Below are 16005 nucleotides of genomic sequence, written 5' to 3' on the forward strand. Positions count from 1 at the left end.
AAACAAAAGCATTCTGGCACACAACACACAGACGAGTACAATCCTTTGTATATTTCACTCGTGTATTTGTTCTCCACAGGGTGACAGGGTGCAATTAGGGACAAAAAGCACTGTGGGAGCATAATGATACCCAGCTACTGCACCCTCTCCAGATTTCGGCAGGAGATGTGCCACTGGATATGTACAAGAGGGGACATGTACCGTTTGTTGAAAGTTTGTAGATCCAAAGCTCCTGTGAGTGTCACACCTCTGGACATTTTCTTGTGTGAATGATCCCAGTGGGAACATCACGCTGAGCCTCACAGGTAATGGTTCCTGTTTTGCTGTTTGACGTCTTGCTGCAGTACAGACAACAACAACATGTGTGAAACCGCAGTTTGTGCCCACACTCGTCTTGTTTAAGCTGCAGTGTGGTCACGCAGTCCGAAGCATGAACTCAAAACATCAGAGAGCATAAAGTGAAACAGGCTGAGCCGATGGACGGCGACAAGCTTCCTCCAGCTGCACAGCCTGCTATTTATTAAACTATAATCTCTTTTTGTTATGGAATGACTTCTTCTGTGTATTTTGCATTTGCTGGCTCTGAATTTGAAACAGAAATTAAAGTAGATATACTGGCTTGATATGATTCAGTAGGCCTTACTGCAGGTGCAGCCTACGGTCTTTGACAGTGCTAACCACTGCTGCTGCACAGTGAACAGGTCTGTGCCTCAAAGGCACTAATAGTTCTCTTATTTGGGTCCCCAAGCATCAGATTTAGCTGTGGTAGAGCAGCAGCAGTGGTTATACATTTATTTGTGATTTGAATAGTCTCACAGCAGCCCAACGACTCCTGTGTGTGCATAAATTCCCTGAATTGTAACACAAGTTTACACTCGTATCGAGAACTTGGGAAGAAAGCCCTGTCATAGAAACACGTTTCCAACCAAGCAGGCAAATCAGGTGAGTTTTAACAGGTAGCTGAAGAGGAAAATCCTTTTTGTTAAATGCCAAAAATAACACCAAATATCCGTTCATTCGGAAATCAATGTCCACGGCCTTTTGTGCTCTGATTAATTTGGAATGCAGTGAAAACAACAGCCATATTTTTGCTTTAATGAAAACTCAACTCCTGGCATTTCCTCCTAGTGTTTTTCATCACTGTTTTGGAAGAAGGAAATAATGGGAGTAACAGGTGAACCAGCTTAAAAACAACCTATTTTCTTTTTAAATAAGTGGAGTGTGCGGTATGTAATTTATGCCGATGTGAAGAATGGTTCACATGGTTCATGTAATTTATAAATATTTAATTTTAAAAATAGACTTTGATGTGGTGGTAGAATGAGTGTCAAACTGAGTTAGCCCCACCAGACACATCCATCGCCACCCCAAAGCTGTCAACCCGAGAGCAAACACTGGAGACCACTGCGTTGGCACAGTGAGGGTGCTGTGCAGAGGGATCGGGTGAAAAAACTAAGGTTATCAGGCTTAATATGATCCTGGGGTAATGTCTGTCACAGCGCAGTCCAATGTCACATTGCCTGGTCAGATATGTAAGTGCATATTCTAGGTGTAACGGGGGGATTTAGGACCCAATTGCAGTAGCAACTTTAATTACAGGCTCAGCAGAGACAGCTCAGCGACAATGAAGTTCAATGATCAGCTCAGAACTATAGTTTCTCAATGGAATACAAGATACTCTTGAAAAGTTTGGTGAACCAACACCAAACAATCACAGGCAAACAAAGATCCAGGAAGTGCAAGGCAAGACTCGTGGTCAGAGACAAAAGGCAGAGATATTTAGTGGGGAACAGGAGAACAGACTAAGTCAAAGGCAGGCAGGTTTGATAATCTAAGAGATCAGTCCAATAGTAATTGTGGGAGAGTTTTGTATAGCATGACAAAGAACAGTCTAGCAATGAGTGAGTGTGGGAGAGCAGCTTAAATACTAGACTGATTGGGAATGAATCTCAGGTGTGTAATCAGGTGAGTGGGCAGGTGGGTGTGACTGGCGGGGCAGTGAGAGTGGAAAAGTACTGACTGAGCATGTGAACAGATGAAGGAAAATGGCAGCAGGTAAGAGACTAAATATATCGTGATACTAGGTAAAAGACATGTGGCATCGTATTAACTCATTCATTGAGTCAGAGGAGCAAATTCTTGCTTTCACTTTTCTGCATAAAATCCAGTTTCAAAGGAAAATAATAGGCATTTGATAAGCTTTCAAACTGGACTCCCTGTTTCCTGATTATTTTCTCATCAGCAGCATGTGCAGCAAAGAAACCATAACAGTTTTTCTGTTTATTGACACTTTTACTGTTAATTCCTATTAGCAGTTTCTATGTTATGTACTGCAGCTCGAGGAATATAGCATGACTTCCTACCAAGAAATGCTACCAAAATAGAAATCAGTCTTGAGTGTGAGACTGAGCCTTAGGCTTGTTCTTAATTTGGATTTTATGTGTTACTGGCTCAGATGCATAATCCAGTGCTTCACCTGCTGGAAGTACAGTATGCTGAAATGATAGCACTAGAGGAGAAGTCAGAGGATCACCAAAGTGATTACAATTCATCCTGAGGGGGACATTAATATGGAAACCAAACTTTATGGCAATTCATCCAGAAGCTGTTGAGACATTTCACTAATAACCACAAATGTCAACCTCATGGTGGTGCTAGCAGGAGGAAAAGTCAGAGGATCACAAAAGCCATTAGGAGCCATTCTCTGGGGACCACAGCTGTCTATATCAAAGGAGGAAAACTAAAGCTAAAGTGACACAGAAAAGCAGAAAATGAGATGTAGGATGCCTCCCTATCATGCAGTTGAGCCCAAAAATGTGTGAAATGCCTGGTCAGTGTGTCATCTGAAAAGAGGTGTGAGATGCAAGAAGAGAGGACAGAAGTTGTCACTCCAGTCTGTCACCCTCCTCCTTGACACCGTGGTCAACATGCCAGGACTTCGAGCCAAAAGATGCACACGCTTGTTTGTCTCGTCAGCCATCAAGCTGCTAAACAGAGTAGATAGATTACGAGTGCAAACTGCACTGACACTAACTCACTTCTGAAGGCTCATCTACTACTAATGAGTGAATGATATCACTCAGTGGTATGTTTGTGTGCACACCTTTATACAACAACAGGAACAAGAAGTAATAATAATACTAACTGAAACGCACTAGTGGGAATATTCTAATACTGATTTGGCACCAGGCAGGTTAAAGGGAAGGCAGAGACTAAAGTGAGGGAGGAATCAGATGATGAAAGATGATATCAGGGAAGGGATCAAGTGAACTTAAAGAAGTGTTTGATAGCACTGCGAAAAGGCACAGAATCATGTGAAGAGATGAAATGAAAGAGGGTAGTGCGGCATTATAAAGGGTGTGAGCTGTTAAATCATTGTTCACCAAGCATAAGAGCAGCAGCCTTTGAGCAAAGAGAGCAAGAAGTACATTAGAACTTAGAGTTTGAGATACTGCAGTGAAATGTGAGAAGAATCATACTATTGTTTCATTGAAATTCAAACTGAAACAGCTGAAACACATGACAGGGACGGTGCCTTCTCCAACTCAAGCAACAAAAGAGGCAGTTTCACCAAGAGAAGCAGCTGGTGGAAGATGGCACAGGACTGGTACCAGAAAGAGAGCCTGGTCCTGACTGGTCCTGAAATACGCCCTTTACAGGTAACTTCAGCCTAAATGTACTTTACACCGTCTAATCCAAACCAACTTTAGCTTCAACTTTATGTGGTGTGCAGGTGGGAGTTAAACACACAGGCCACAGGAGAGTCACAGACAGAAAACAAATATAAAATATATTGATATCAAATAGACAAAAAATACAAATATAAAATAAATAATCTCAAACAGCAGCAGAGTACACCATAGAGAGAAACACTTCAAATATATATTCAAACCCACGTCAAATATACAGCCAAATAAAATGGAATTCCCATGACTATAAACCTCCCTTGACCTTTGCTCTGTTGCCACCATCATGCCAAATTTCCCACTTGAACGTAACAAACATGTTCCCCAGAGGCTCTCTGTGTTTCAGTCATGACGTGTGCACATGTTGGCAGGACTGGCATGAAATGTACAGCTAAAAATAAATGTCACAACGAAACCAGCGGACTGTGGACCTTCCTCCAATTCTTCTCATCAACAACAATTATCCCCTTCTGACACCTATGGGAAACATCACAGAGCATACATACGTTTGTAGCATATGTCTGGAACATGTGGGCATGTGGAGCATTATGGGTGGATGTGTCAACATAAAAGGCTGCTCTGACAGATTGTGAAAAATGGCTGGCTGTGTTTAAGAGTGTGGATTTGTCGTGGTTATGGTTCAGGTCAGCAGCTGTGTCTGGCGATATATACCTACACGAGAAACTTATTCTACCTCAGACTCCTGAGAGCTGACAAATAAGAAATGCCAGGAAAAGGAAGAAGAGCTGAGTTTAAACTGGAGTCACCTTTCCTGTCTGCGATACATTCAACTGAAGAACAATTAAAACGCCGAAAGGCAGATAAACAGGTAAGCTGTTGTCACCTACCGCTGCTTTCTCTTGTTGAAGTGCCTGGGCAGCAAAACGCGCTACATGGTTTATGATCGGAGCAAAGTTTGTCGGGCCGTAGAAGCGAATGTGAGGGAGACAGGCAGAGTAGGCCTGGGCGATACCCTCCACACCTGCACACAGAGGGAGACAGAGAGACACAGCTTAAATTTAAAGATGGGTGAGAAATGGTGAGGGCAGGAGAGAGAGGGGGAGGGAAAGAGTTTGTGATGGGGGCGGGCGATGGTTCACATATGAAAAACATGCCATTTACACATTTCAGCTCAAATCAGACACTTTCAGAGGGGTCAGAAGCTCACGAAACATATTTCTGTTTCTCAGCTATTTCAGACTCCCATCAGCTTAAACAACCAGACGACTGAATGTGTGCCCAGACGGTTTGTTTGCTGAACAGCAGCCTCCTGTCTCTGCGGCCTGCGTGTCTCTCTGTTCCTTTGAGCGAACTGGAAAGTCAACGCTGCAACTTAAACACAGGTGTTTATTTTTCATGTTTATTTCTTGATATAACAGTTGTGTTCAGTCACATCTCAGTTTGCTAAAAATATAGACGTTCAGATTTGTGACAGATAAATGGTCGATATCTTAAAAGACCGTGTACCAACAAACCAGAGCGAACAAGCATTTGGTTCTCAGATATAAGGTTAACCCGCTGTTGGGATGACTGCATACTGCACTTCGTAGAAAAAGGTTTTATACAGCAGTCATAGCAGCACTTTGTGGCTGCAGTCCTGCAAATCAGGTTTTGTTATTTGACCTGAAACTTTTTTTTTTTTTTCATTTTAGAGTGCACTGGAGGCTGTATTGGCCTTTCCAAGAAAAGATGAGCCGCAAACCTTTCTTAAGTAGTTTGTAGAGAAGCAGTTCATCTTCTGAACTTAAAAGAAAGGCTGTTTGTGGAGGCAGATCTAAGCTGTAGATCTATTTTGAAGAGCACACAGAACTTAATGTTTTTACTCAGACCTTCATCAGCAGAGGGCTAAGCATAAATGTTCTCACTGAGCATAATCGCCTGCTTCTGGCAGGCTAAAATATGTGTTACACCACTGAACGTTCGCTAAGCCCCGCCCTTCTTGATTACTGTAGCTACGCCTGTCAAGCATCTCATTCTCGCTGCACTTAATGAGTTTATAGTTATAACGGTGGCAGATTTAACATCGAAATTCACAATAATTTCTGAAACACAAGGTTTTTGATTCCTCACAAGAGTTAACAAAAGCAGGCCTGTCATCTCTAGCTGACGATAGTGGATTTTCTGGGCTAAAATGATGACTCACAAGTAGATTTTATAAGTGTAGCTAGCTAATGAAAACTAATATTAATGCTTAAACTCTGTGAGCCAGCTGAGACTCCAGCTAACATTTCCATGTTACACATTTTAGAATGAGAACCCTGTAAAAGGGTCTCAAACGGTGTTACTTGATGACTGTGTATGATATTATGCTAAAAGACTGAGGCTAAAGCTACATGTTCGAAGCATAACTTCAGCATCCTCACCAGGTGTTGATCCATGTATTATATACAAGGAAGCAGTTTGTTTGTGTACTTCAGTGTAGAGCTAGGTTGCCTCATGGTATTAAAAATAAAATGTGAAAATAATACATTCTAGGCCAATTAAAATGATATTGGTTCAACATAACCCTTGAATTCTTTTGGATGTTTACAACAGAAAAACATATTTGGATATGCAATACAGTGCTTATATTTAGGATATGCTTTATTGTTTTAAAATATAAGAGTATAATAATAATATTTTCAAACAGTGTGCTTCACTTTTTCAAGAAATTAGGATTGGAGGAAAAAGCCATGAGTCTGGCAAAGGCAGTGGTGTCTAACACATGTTTGGGAGTGTGAGCCTCCCCAAACCAAATAAAGAGGACTGAGCTGCAATCATTAAGCTAAATTCTGATATAGTTGGCTCACAGATGGATGTACTGTGGATGTGTCACTCAGGAACAGGTCCTGTAACCTCACAAAATAATGTAAAAAGCTAGTAACATGCCCGTTGCCTTTGGACGTAATGCTTGGTTACTACTGTAACTTAGGTAGTACTCTAGAGAGCCAGACATGCTGACATTTGCAGCTTACATCAGAGCAGATAAAGACAAAGTTTAATCCATTCCTCAATCATTTGTTCTTGTGTTTGACTAGAATACCCTCCAAACTTTTAAGATACTGAGTATCACTCCTCTTAGAGCCTCAGTCACACTGCAAGCACTACACTCGACTGCAAGTAGAGAAATGCAAAGGTCAATTGCATTCTGAGTCTCACAGTTGTGCTCACAGCAGGTGGTACTCAAGTCATTTGCATTAGTCAATAAACACATTTGCATACTAAACATTTAAAATGCTAATGGTGTGTGCATAGATCAAATTAAAAAAAATGCTTCGATGTAGTGGTGAGGAAATGCTAGTTACAGCATGTATTTATGCTGAATAACCTTTTGATTAGCACTCATGTTTAAAGAAGACCAAGAGTCTACGGCCATGCTAGCCTAATCGTTAAATTGATTACTACATAATTCATCTGAGTGGGGCATGAATGTGTCTAACAAATTTCAAAGCAATTCATCCAACAGCTGTCACATTTCCCTCAAAACCACATGCCAACCTACTGGTGGTGCTCGAGGAAGGTTCAGGAAATCGCCACTGTCATGATGATTCATCCTCTTGGAACCACAAATGTGTGCAAAAGTCTGCCTCTCAAATTTTCTGGTAATACATGCAAGAGTTGCTGAGATATATCAGTGTGGAACAACATGGTGGACCCATCAATGACTGACTGACCATCACTGACCACAGCTAGCCACCAGAGCTAAATTTACCAACTGGCAATTATTTTATAAGGTGTGCACTGCTAGCATGCAGTACGCTGATATCAGCCTGACACTATTTAACCATGCAGCTTGAAACCTCAAATTCTTTATCTTCAAGAACCAAACTGTGCTAAATGCTCAGAGAAGGGGGGCAATATCAATGGATTTTTATAAAGACACTCAGTCATCCAGATAATATGCTATCTTGACGTGCTCAGTCAAAGGAAATTTAACTTGCTGTAGACTCTTGAGGAAATTCCAGCTCATCCAAAACGCTTCTTCGGTTGTGACTGACTGGCATTTAACCTCTTAAGAGCTGCACACAATCAATTATCTGCATCATTAACTGGTCCAAATTGTCAGGAGCAACTGTTTGGTGTCATAGTGTGCACTGGTGATCATACTGCCAATTTACACAAGCGCCCTAAGTAGAACGTGTAGGTGAAGTGTGAAGGTGTTATTTACTCAGACTCAGCAAGACACTCACAGAGGAGTGCAGCACCTGCTGCTATCACATGATCTGGAGATGGCATGTCTATTTTTTACTGGGTGTCCTGCATTCTTGTTAAACTGAAGAATACTCCAGTTTCTACTGAGGTGATGTTTCCCTGTAGTCTGAAAAAAACAATGGCACTGCAGCCTTATGGCTGTATGTTTCGAGAGATAATTGGACTATATTCTAATGATCTTTTGATTTAACTTATTCTGTTTCAGCCACTGTAAAATCAATGTATTGTATTTTACAGTCTAGTAGTAATAACCTAATGCAGTATTGCTCAAGGAACAAAGATCAATCCAATAAAAAGATGATGTGAAAATGTGATCAATCTTTTCAAAAGCTGCAGCCTAAATGTTGTTCCCCTCCCTAGTCAGCAACAGAAGTACTAGTCTGTTAATGCTATTATTGCTTTATTAATGAGTGCTGACATGTCAGCAGAGTTTAAAATAAAATTTGGTTATTGATAGATTGAAATGGCTCTCATAATTTACAGAATATTTTATTGGAGATTGTTTAACATTATATTGAGTTGTGCTCAATATTGACTTTGAGTGTTTTCTTACTTTTAGACTAGTTGACTTGTCTGAATTTAGACTTCTGTTTGAACGTCAGGGAAACTGGTCGTCAGGAACATGGCTAGCTGCGGCAGGGTCACAGATGGCGCCTGTGACGACTGCACAGTAACTCACCTGAACAGAAGGGGTTGGTGGGGTTAAAGTTGATGGCAAATTCGTGTGACACCTGAGGAGACAAGAAACCATCCTTCACTACATTGTAAAATATTGTCCATTTCTCCCACATTTTCTCCCACCCACCCACTCTCTCTCTGTTCACCGCTCTCTCTCCTTTGTCCTTTTCATCAGCTCAGTGCCATGGCAACACAGATGGGTTGACAGTTGCGTAATCAAGTGAATATGCATGTATAATGCTTACAGTTTTCTGTGTGTGTGTATGTGTGTAAAATGCATGTATAACATAGGCTCACTTTAACTGGAAGTTTGCATGTGACACTTCCCCCCTCCCACACCCTGCTCTCTGTCACTCACACATCCATGGATCTCACAGAAGACACACACACACACACACACACACACACACACACACAACAATAACAACAATAACAAACGCACACACACATACTGCACCTTCCAGTCTGGTGGGAGTTGGGCTCCAAATCCCAGAGCAGGAAACATTTTGTCGCTGAGGAGGAAACCATGACAACAGATTGGAACGTGAGTTAAACCTTTTCTTTCTTTTTTTTTTTTTTTTCTTCAACCAAATTCAACAAGCTGGATTTAGACAGCAGAGGAAATCCTGTTACCTGTTTCACAAAGAAACGCATTCAAGGACATTTACAGAGAAACAAGTAGCGAGCTTATCGCTGAGAGATGAACCTTTGTTTTCCTGAGGGATGGGATACACAAAAACTCTGACAGTATCAGTTCTTCAATTACCTTAAAAAATGGCATTTAAATACATGTATTTTCTTCGGTCTTCAGTATGTTTTCAGTGACACAAATTTAGGCCTTTACTCTAAAAATCGTACTTGTAACAGAAGAGTTGGCTGTGTGTATCAAAGCTCCGTACGGTGGTTCTTGGGTAGAGGATGGGATTAAGACGGATATTAGGGAAATGATAAATCACTTTAATTCTTACTGCAATCCACAGTGATGTGGATGGAAATGACAGAGGAGAAACCATTTTTTTTTGTCACTGTTAACATTCGATTCCAGTGCTGAAATATTTGAACTGTCACCATTTAACACTGCAACAAACCAGACGGCTGCATGAGATACTCACGTATCATAGTCCTGTATGATTTGGCCCACAGCTAAAATGGCAGCAAGATACTCGTTGCTGCCCAGTGGGTTAATGTAGTGGAGGGAGGACGGCTCTCGGGGGTTCCCATTAGATGCTGTGAAGTCTATACCAACCTGTGGAGAAACAGAGAGATTAGAGTTCCTCTTAGAAAGCTGCAGTGTTGTTAACGTCCGGCACTATTGATTTTAGTGGGCTCGAGATTCTGTAACTATTGTGGGTTGTAAACTGTTTCCATTGTTTTCATCTCCACAGACTGCAACAAAGCAAAATCACCTAAAATAACAGACTGACAGGTGAATAAAGGTAGCAGGGACAAACTAAAACAAAAAAAAAGGAACGGTGGAGTTCTCTTTTGAAATGAAAACGTCACTGGAGGAGCCAGCGTAGGAGCCCAGTTTCATTGTTTTCCTTCTGTGCAACAGTGTACCCAGGATTCATCTGGCAACTACACAAGCTGTGACTTTTAATAAGTTATTCAGTTCAGCTCACTTGTATATCATCTAAATGTGGGCTGAGGAATTTAATCTGAGCTCTCAATGTGGCACCTGCTGCTCTCATTGATGCCTCAATCACTTTAACTGGAACCACTCACGGTTTAAGTTTGTTTCTCTGTTAAAGGTGCAGGAACTAGGATAACATGAAACTACATAGCTTCAATTTTCTTAGTGTCCAGTGTTTCAGTGGTATCACATGACAGGGTTTTCTGCATGTTTAGTTCAGACAGTTGTTTCTATGTTCAGTTTTTCAAGAGCACCCTGCTGACTCACTGAAACACAAATGATCTGTTTAGGGTTCACACATGATATCTTCAAATTTACTCCTGCCATTCAGTGCCATCATATAATGCAAAGTGGATATCTGATGGAAAAAAGAGAAACTGGAGTTGGTGGTATGTTTTGAAAACAGCGTATGAGCTGGAGCATCTCGTTATCTTAGACTAAGAGAACATCAACAGTCTGATTTTGAGAGAAATGCACCACTCAGATACGTTCCTTGTTTGACAGCCAACTGATGTGATTGTGACACTAAATGACTCGTAATGTCTCTCTAGTAAATGTGACATTTAACCTGACCTAAAATTCATCAAATACATTACAAACATTATAATTTCAAAACTTCAAGTTCAAGCAAGCAAGTAATTGATCTGCCTTTCTTCATGCTTGGACTTGGAGGTTTTCATGTGAGGACAGATAAAAGAAATACTGTAGCACAGCTGTGTCTAAAAATGAAAGAATGGCCCTGAAACCACACAGAGGCATATTTATAACACAGATGACCACAGGGTGACACTGCAATGACATACAGTATATACAAATATGAACACACAGCTGCTTTGAACACATGTACCCAAAGTACAGAGGCACATATGGCACACACACACACACACACACACACACACACACACACACACACACACACACACACACACACACACAGACATGGAGACACACAGCCTAACATAATATGAGATGAAGAGTGACAAGCTTGTCCTCAGGCGGTGACCAGAGGTTTGTGTGCTGACAAGAACCCGACCCAGAAACTCCACCTCCATCCTATCATCTTAAAGATAGTCTGAACCGTCTCCTTTCTTTGTCTCTCTGCCTGGACTTCTATAAAACTGCAATGCTCTTGTTCAAAAGGGACAATGATCCAAGACAGACAAAATGGAGAAGCAGGAAGAGAGAGCAAAGGTGGTAGATGTGTGAGCACCACAGAGATGGGAGGAGAGAGAGATACGGGAGGGAGCATTAAAGCGCAGCAGGAGCAGCAGGAGTGACGGACACAGAGATTCAGGGTGACAGAATTAGGGTGCTCTTGTGTATTTTGTATCTGTGTGAGCATGTGTGTTATTCCTGAAAGGACATATGTGTGAAAAAAGACCTATATATGTAGAATGTCGGTCTTGGTTCAGGGTGCCAAGTGAACAAATCATTTCCCTGTAGTCACAGCTGGTCCCTGGAAATCAAACATCATAATAGCTTAAAGTAATGCTGAGTATTTCATGAGTTTATAAACCTGTAACCTAGGTTACAGGAGAAATCAAAAACTCAAAGAGAGCAGTAATGATTAGTCGATCAATTAACTAATGAATTAATTGATCAAAAGAAAATTAGTGGCTACAATCACTAACTGGAATCGCTAAAACATTTATGTAGTTTCTCAAGAAAAATGTCAAACATTTGGTAGTTCCTGGTTCTCAAATGTGAGACTTTGAATTGAAGTAAATTTAATATTTTGGGGTTTTGCACTGTAAGTCAATAAAACAAGGCGTTTAATGATGCGACCTTGTGCTGCAGGATGTCCAAAGATATGTAGTCTTGATTTCAATGCAAAAACAGTCGTCATTACAGATGTGTCCTGCTCTTGCGCTCTACCCAGGCGACACCCCTCACTAAACCAAATGGAGTATTTCCAGTAAGTGAGAATGTGTTTGACACAAGCAAATGTGCTGCATGTGTGAAAGGACAACTTGAACAATGTCGAGACCTCATTCTGCAGACACTGTCAGGAGTTCATATGAGAAAATGGCTAGTGTCTGTGCCACGTATTCAGGGCAGGCAGTGCGATGTATCAATTCAGCTGCATCACACGGTCTGGTGATCTGTGCAGCGTCGCAGCTTACACACATTCTCACCTGAGAGCAACAGTTGGTGGCGATATTGCATCTCTATTGTTCTCATTTGGACCCTTAAAGCATCTATTTGGACAGAAATCTGATTTTACTGTTTTGAGTCTCTTTTAACTCAAGTGTGAGGCAGTTGTATTTGTTTGTTTCAAATAAAAGAAGAAAATAAGAAAATGTGATGAAATACGGTATGGTACAGTTATTTTACCATTTCTTAACTGAATTTACATAGCAGTTACTTTACAGCCATACATATCGTTACTATGATTTAAAAAAAAATAACATATACCTTATTAGAAGATTTTGGCCATATCACCCACCACTATTCTTAAGTGCCACAATGTGCCACAGTTTCTTTCTTCCCATCAAGGTGCTCAGTACGTCTGTGACTATGTTCCCTCTGACGTTCTTGCACCAACCATGGCTTTCTTTACCCAGAGATAGGTCATGTTGAATGAGGCCCAAAATGCATTTTCAGAGTTACTTTAATCATCCAGCCAACAGACTCTCAGCTCTGAACAGCACTTCCAAGTCTGGATTCAGAAAGCAGACGCTGGCATTCCTGTTCCAGGTGACATTTTTGCAAGTCTTGAACTGCTACCTGGTATCTCTTATTCAGGTGTACCATAGAGGTTTCTGTATCAAACATAGCCAGAATGCATTTCTGATTATAATCTGTGTTTACTGTTTGGTACACTGAAGATGACACTGATGTTTTGCCTTTACCTCAGTGGTTACAGTAGCGATATCTGAGAAAATGCATTAGGATTTTCTCATAGATGTACACAGATGCTGAAAATCACTTGGCATATCTATATTAAAGAGAACATAGTGTAACTTGCTTGTGTGACTCATTCAAATGCCTGCATATGAGCTAGTAGACACGCATGAATGTGCACACTGATAAAGAGGAAAGGAGTGTATTTTTCATTTGTCTTGTTGTATGTATGAGTGATGTTCATTTTTCGGCCCCGGTATCCATTCATTTTGTCTTACTATCAACCTGAAAATATGTATGCTCAAACTGACAAGTCGATGGCACAACATCATCCAAAAACACTATTACGCCATTTTCCCTCCAGTGCCCTCTCCGGTGACAGATATTTTTAGTTTGATGGCTGCGAATATGATGACAGTGGGAGATGACACCATTCTGCTTCCAACTTATTCCTCGCCCCGAGCTATTAGTAATTGCTAACACACAAGACGACTAAACACGACATGACAAACACACAATTTCAACAAGCAAGTGCACAGAATTAGAATGAATAGGGGGCGACAAAGCAGCATCTCATTACTGCATATTTCTGAGCAGCGATGGAGCAGAAAACGTCTGTGGCTGCAGTAAATTAGAGGGATTACACTACTGCCAAATTACTGTCAAATAATTGACATACTGACATTCACGCTGGAGTTTTCTCAGCTGTGCCTTGTTGAGTATCAGCCAATTCTCTCGCCAGGACCTCTCAGACTCATTTGCAGTTAAACAGCCAGAGAGATGGATGGAGGGGAGGTTGGATGGATGAGTGTGTGTGAACATCTTGTGCAGCTATTCTCTGTCTTCCTCTGAGGTGTTCCTTGAGATAACCAGGAGCTGCTGTCCACTGGCAGAGCTTTACTATGGGAACATCTGTTTTTGGTCGATAGTTGTTCTTGTGTATTATTGCGTATTGTGTCCTTCATGACAAGTTTTATCCACCAAATAACAGCCACCATATGTTTTTAAAACAATAAAAATCTCAGTGTGTTCCTCGCATACATTGGTGGGTGGCTCACAGGGATGTGTCATACACAGTGATATGAGGAATAACAATGATTATTTTTTTAATGTGGTTGGATTTTACAATTATATATCATAAAAAAGAAGCCTTACTGTGGACAGAACCAGGCCTTTATCTGAAAGAGGATCATATTGGAGACAGGCCTTTATTAAAATGTAATTGATTGTTAAAGTATTTTAAGCAGTTGAAGTATATTTGATTTTAGTAAAAAGTTTCCCTGTTTAGTTGACCTGCTCCTGTTTTAATTCGCTGTTGATGCAACTCAGTGAATCACAATAATAATCATGAGATCCTTAGCAGAATGCTTATGTTGTTTGTTTATATAAAATAAAATGGTTGATACAACTTGGTCAGATTTTTTTAACTCTGAAATATTGACAATATTGTATGGTACAGGCTATATATTGTACATTTTCACAGTACTAATTCAGTCATTACAAAAACATTAGCCATAACAGAAATGCCGTTCTTTTCATTCACAAATTAATTGGAGTCGATACTACAGTTTAATACAGTTAGTGAAACTCAACTCGTCCTGCACAGATGTTATGTTGTCCAAAACTACACAAGACGTTACACTCCACCATGAGATACCATCAGGCTTTTGGGTGCACGTCAAGATCTAATATTTTGCCAGTGTCACATGTCCTCGCTTCACTGAATAAAATGATGAGGCCCTAAGATTTGTTGTGAGAAATCTAAACAGTGTCGTAGGCCACAGATATGTGTCCTCAGAGATATTGTCTGTATCAACATCTTGCGCTGTGGAGATGCTTGTCTGTGCTCTGATTCATGAAAAGTTTGTTTTCTCCATGAATCCACGGGGACATGAGTACTACACTCTCCACAGCTCAGAATGATATCAAACATAAGATATGAATAATAGCGTAATTCAGTTGAAATGAGTCTTTCACAAACAGCCCATCAGCACTAGCGAGCTGTCTCTTTGTGTTGGAGTGTGTAACAGAGAAATGCCACTCTCGCCTCCAGCTCGCACAGCCCCGAGGAGAGACTTTCCCTTCCTGGAGATTAGGATTAGAGCCATACTAAGTCTGATTGAACACCGCAGAGGAGCTCTTTCTGCATGTGTGTGCTTCTGTGAGGGTGTGTTTTCATACACGAAGGCTTCTCGCTGTATGTGTCTGTATGTCAAACCTGTGCATACAAGTGGCAGTGTGTACGTGAGGAGAGGATGTTGTTGGTGATTGAGTGCCTGCGTGAGATTATGTGTGCTTGTTTATGTCTAAATCAGTCAGTGTGTGTAAGCAGGGGGGGGGTTGGTATTGAAGATACTGTATGTGTGTGCAAACCTACAACACAAGTCTTGTTCGTAGTGCAGAGCTATGTGTGATAAAACATCTGCATGAAAAAGACGCTGTGTTTGGATTTGTGTGTGTTGGTGTGTGTGTGTGTTTGGGAGGTTGCATGTAAATCGATCGTCGAGAGTGTGACGAGGATATTATATGTTTGTGCTCACGTGTGTGTATGTAAATGAGTTTGTAAGCTGGAGAGAGGAAGTATCTGTGTTAAGACAGTATTAGGTGTGCGTGTGTGTGTGTGTGTGTGTGTGTGTGTGTGTGTGTGTGTGTGTGTGTTTGTGCATCAGTGGCAATACTGCAGGTCTGTGACAAAAGGCAAAAGATTAGGAGGGCGCAGCGAGGATTTAAGACTTCCCATTCCGCCTTAAATTTGCTCATCTCACCACCACTAGAACTGCCAAATGTTCACGTTGGAATGAATTTCTACTCATTGCAAGCAAGCAAGGCTGTGAGAGAGGTCAATCAATAACCAGCATCTATTCGCAAATTCTACAAATGGGGATATTTCTATTTTAATACAGTGCGTCGGATGTTTGCCTTTTAGCAACATCCCGATTCACACTCAGCAGTGAAACACTCACAGCTGAGAGC

General features: G+C 41.0%; 1 protein-coding gene across 1 annotated transcript in view; it reads right to left on the reverse strand.

Annotated features, from left to right (window-relative positions):
* cpne2 (copine II) overlaps positions 1 to 16005 on the reverse strand; it is a 48619-nt gene that overhangs the window by 7987 nt on the left and 24627 nt on the right. Inside the window, exons 11-14 of the mRNA XM_076732700.1 lie at positions 9668 to 9801; positions 9013 to 9067; positions 8557 to 8608; positions 4535 to 4668 (exon numbers count right to left, since the gene is read on the reverse strand). Coding sequence (XP_076588815.1) covers positions 4535 to 4668; positions 8557 to 8608; positions 9013 to 9067; positions 9668 to 9801 — 375 coding nt within the window. The remainder of the gene's footprint in view (positions 1 to 4534; positions 4669 to 8556; positions 8609 to 9012; positions 9068 to 9667; positions 9802 to 16005) is intronic.

This window comes from Chaetodon auriga, chromosome 6 (genome assembly GCF_051107435.1).
Source record: "Chaetodon auriga isolate fChaAug3 chromosome 6, fChaAug3.hap1, whole genome shotgun sequence".
Lineage (NCBI taxonomy): Eukaryota > Metazoa > Chordata > Actinopteri > Chaetodontiformes > Chaetodontidae > Chaetodon > Chaetodon auriga.